The sequence below is a fragment of the Etheostoma cragini genome, chromosome 23 (assembly GCF_013103735.1).
Source record: "Etheostoma cragini isolate CJK2018 chromosome 23, CSU_Ecrag_1.0, whole genome shotgun sequence".
Lineage (NCBI taxonomy): Eukaryota > Metazoa > Chordata > Actinopteri > Perciformes > Percidae > Etheostoma > Etheostoma cragini.
This window is the reverse complement of record NC_048429.1, coordinates 539,201-543,727: the sequence shown is the minus strand read 5'-3', so window position 1 is coordinate 543,727 and position 4,527 is coordinate 539,201. Positions and strand designations below refer to the sequence as shown.

The following is a 4,527-nucleotide window of genomic DNA, read 5'->3' as shown; positions in this document are numbered from 1 at the left end:
TAATTTCTGCTTTTCTAACTCAAACATTAGGTATAATTCCCTATAAATGAGGTTTATTGACCATAAATTCCCCAAAATAACTGTTAAACTAAAGTTCGACAGACTGCGTCAACAGAAGTGTTGATTTTCATCTTTGACGGGAAGACAACACGAGGGTTAAAGTAGTTCGTTTAAGTAAATTTTCCATCATGACTCGCTGTCAAACTGGATAATTAAGACAGTTTTTTGGCATTCATTGTTTCACGAGGAGTATAAACCTGAGCCAGACCGACAGTGAATGCATCGTATCACATCCACACAGGGAGAGGAGTACACAGCTGCTACAGCATATGACATAATAAGATATGACATAATAAGATATGACATAATAAGATATGTTTTTTTTAACGCACTGGTATGGGATCGGTACTCCGAATCTGCCGATACGCGAGTTCTAGTATCGGGAAAATGGTATCGGAACGTCTTTAGTTAAAACCGGGGAAAAGGTGCTGATGTTTCTGCTGAAATCTATAGGCAACAGGGTCGATTTCCCATCATGCTCTCCTCCCAATCGCTTCTGGTTTTTACAACTTCCTGTCGGTACACGATCCATTCTGCACATGTGCAATATGTTCTCGCATGTGCAGATGTTGTCATGATGATGTCACGATGATTTCACGATGAACGCGGTTTTACGACACTGCACGGTCTGTTCCCATAGACAGTTAAAGAAAGTCTGTTCGCCTCCACCGGAAAGCTAACGTTAGTTTAGCTTACAGCTAATTCGGCTAACCGCTAGCTGAGACAGCATGTAAAAGACCCTCAAAAGTTAAAATAAGTATTTAAACATATAACAGCTGAGTAACGTTATTTCAGGCAGAACCAAACTGTCAGCCTGTTAGCCGAAATAGCTGTTAGCTAAACTAGCGTCAGCTTGCCGGTGGAGGCTAGCCGTTCTCTTAGCTAACACATCAGGACACGATCTGTACGGCTCAATCTGTCATCGTTGTAGCGGTTAGCCGCTAGCCTATTGGATGTATTAAGAGGACGGTTAGCCTCCACCGCCGTTAGCTTCCTGGCTAACCGCTAGCTTAATAACATTACTCAAACTAAACAGCGCGAAAAGCAGCTCCAGCTAAATTAAGACTTTACAGTAATAATAAAGACAAGTATTAAGTGATTGTGTTTTAAATGAGCACAAGTAGAGTAGAACTGACGTAACCACTATTATATATAATATATATCGCTGTTACGATATATATATATATATATATATATATATATATATATATATATATATATATATATATATATATATATATATATATATATATTATATATATATGTATATATATATATTATATTTGAGGGTCTTTTACATGTAGTCTCAGTTAGCGGTTAGCCGAATCAGCTGTTAGCTAAACTAACGTTAGCTTTCCAGTGGAGGCTAACAGCAGACCGCTACTGTGGAACAGATGGTGCAGTGCCGTAAATCCTCGTACATCACGATTATCATCTGCGCGTGCGCGAACATATCGCACGTGTGCAGAACGGATCGTGTACCGACACTTCCGATGATCCGAAGCACGCCAGAGAGCGGCGGGTCGGCGTCCTCAGCCCGCCGGCTCGGCTCGTCAGCCTCCTGATTATTATTTCCCACGAGCAGCTTCCTGTTTCGTCCTAGTGTTCCCGGTCGCGGCGTCGCACCGGCACCGCGAACAGCGGCAGGGTCCGCGTCGGCGACGACGTCTCCGGGTCAGAGTTCGTCGCCAGGGGGTCGTCGGGCTTGTTGGCGCGGCGAGCCGAGGGCCCGGCGGACAGGTCTTGGCACGCCTCGTAGGAGCACTTCCTCTTCTGGAGCGCCTCGGCCCGGACGGCCAGGGAGCGCGCGCACACCGTCAGGAGCACAATGAGCGTGCCCAGGAGCAGCGACACCATTGGCCAGAGGACGCAGTGCAGCAGGACGCTGGTGTCGTGGGAGCGGCGCCACAACACGTCGTCGGGCCTGAAATCACAGAAGGAAGAAATTAATTTACAGGTTCCATCACTCAATAATCTGGCGACTGTACGGCGGCTTATAACTAAGACCAGGGCTGTAGCACGTGTGGTCAGTCCGGTCTTGGACTCGAGTCCGGACTCAAGACCGTTTTTCTATGGTCTCGGACTTGTCTCGGACTCGGTAGTATTTGGACTCGGACTTGCCTCGGTCTCGACCGCTGGTCTTGCCCAACATGGCTTCTGGTCTGGACCGAGTCCAGGTGTCTTTATTATGTTGATAATGATATTGGAGGGAAAGTGAAACCCAAAATGATTGTCTTGATACTGTCATGCATAAGACCTTCATTCTGTCCTGGACTCGGTCTTGTCTTGGACTCAACTAGTCCTGGTCTTGGACTCTGCTAAGGTAGTCTTGACTACAGCCCAGACTAAGTCCTGAATATCATTTCTTGTGCTTCAAAGCTTCGTTATTCAAAGCTACTGCTTAAACTACTTCAACGAGTATTTCATATCTATATTTTTCTGTTTTTGTATATTCGGTAATATCTTATTAGTGTTTAATTGTTTGAGTTTGTTTCCACGTAGAAATAGAGTTTCTTTTTACCAAATTGCCCAAAAATAACATGGATGCACGTTGTATGGTTTGGAACTCATACAGCATTCTTTGAAGGTAAAATTCATCCTTACTTAACTTGAATTTTGGCTGTTTCCTTCAATTTTATAGCATTTGAAGAGAGTGTTTTAATAGTTTTAAAACAGTATATTGTCTAAACTTTGACATACCAGTCATTGATTCACTACTCTGATCTTAAGTATTAGTCAAAACAATTCATAATTTATGCTTTATTGAACTCAAAAATTAGGTACAGCTATAAATAAATTGGCTTTATTGAAAAAAGGGAGCAAAAACGTTGGGAAGACGCAAGGGTTAAAAGATATTTTGGAGTCTAATGATGGAGTCTAATCTCCACAGACCGTACATTTCATATTATGCATATGTACAATAAATATTTGCATATCTGAAGCGAAGTCTCTCCAGAGTGAACTGAATCCAACTGAACTACCCCCCCCCCCCAACCCCCCCGAATGTGTAGAGTAAGTTGCATTTGCAGATTTTAGGGATGTAACCGCGCTACACCGCTGAGACAACCCCATAAATCAAGGGACTAACTAGGTCTCCCCTCGCCTTGAAATCCAACCTTTTGAGTGCTCCAGTTCTTTTTCCCTAAAACACCAAATATAATCTTATCTGCAGCATGCACCCCCCCTCCCCCCCCCTCCAGGGTCCTCATTTACCAAGCAGAGTCCCCTCATTCTGGTCCTCCTGGTGCAGAGAAATAAATAAAAGCGGGGTCACAGGTGAGCGTCGTCGGTGAGTAATTGGAGGATTAAGCTCTCTCCCTCTAACTCACCAGTCACAGCAGTTAAAAAAACAAGGGGGGGGGCAACATAACCTATATAAGACATGATGAAACACCCGTCGACCTGCTCTTTAAGATGTCATCGCAATATTTATGTGACCTCAATATGTATACTATACAATATACAATATAATATACACCTGGATTAACACAAGCTTCAGTTACAACTGGTGTAGATGACAGGGAGCATTTTACAAGTTGGTCAACACACTAATAATAATACTAATAATAATACTACTACTAATAATAATAATAATAGAAAAAGAAGAATATTGTATCCTTTATAAATCCCACAAGGGTAAATTACAATTTACACTGTTGTTATTACACACAGGCCTGAACTATACACACATGCACAAATGGGGAGAGATCTCAGTGTGGTGGAGGGAGGGGGGGGGGGGTGCCCATGGTTCAAGTACCTACAGGGACTTGAACCAACAACCTAACTCCCAAGGGACTGATTATTATATTCACATTTCATGTATTTTCTCAGATTTTGCTGTTGGAACACTATAAGTTCCCATTTTATTGGGATCACTATCTATCTATCTATCTATCCATCTCTCTATCTATCCATCTCTCTATCTATCCATCTCTCTATCTATCCATCTCTCTATCTCTCTATCTCTATCTCTCCATCTCTATCTATCTATCCATCTCTCTATCTCTATCTCTCCATCTCTATCTATCTATCCATCTCTCTATCTATCCATCTCTCTATCTATCCATCTCTCTATCTATCCATCTCTCTATCTCTCCATCTCTCTATCTCTCTATCTCCCTATATGCCTGACACTGGCGCTGTAAGGACTGTCAAATTGAAGTCGAGGGTGTCTTATGTGGGGTCAAAGGTCGCAGGCTGCAAATTGAGGGTTCTGTGTAAAAGAAGGCGGTGGAGCATTGCAGATGGCGATGGTTGCCGTGTGCAGTCCCCACGGTAACAAGGATATGTGAGCGAGGACAACTTCACGGCATCACACGTCCCCGGTGTCCAATGTACCAGCATCACACCTTAAAATAGAGTGGTGTGTGTGTGTGTGTGTCTGTGTGTGTCTGTGTGTGCGTGTCTGTTTGTGTGTGTGTGTGTGTGTGCGTTTGTGTGTGTGTGTGTGTGTGTGCGTTTGTGTGC

The 4,527-nt window shown here is 43.3% G+C and overlaps 1 protein-coding gene across 1 annotated transcript in view; it reads right to left on the bottom strand.

The window, feature by feature from the left end:
• Nucleotides 1–1,338: 1,338 nt before the first annotated feature.
• Nucleotides 1,339–4,527, bottom strand: part of LOC117938500 (calcium-activated potassium channel subunit beta-4-like) — a 3,493-nt gene continuing 304 nt past the window's right edge. The window contains exon 2 of the mRNA XM_034863144.1: nt 1,339–1,984. Within this exon, the coding sequence (XP_034719035.1) occupies nt 1,660–1,984 (325 nt within the window). The 3' untranslated portion in view covers nt 1,339–1,659. The remainder of the gene's footprint in view (nt 1,985–4,527) is intronic.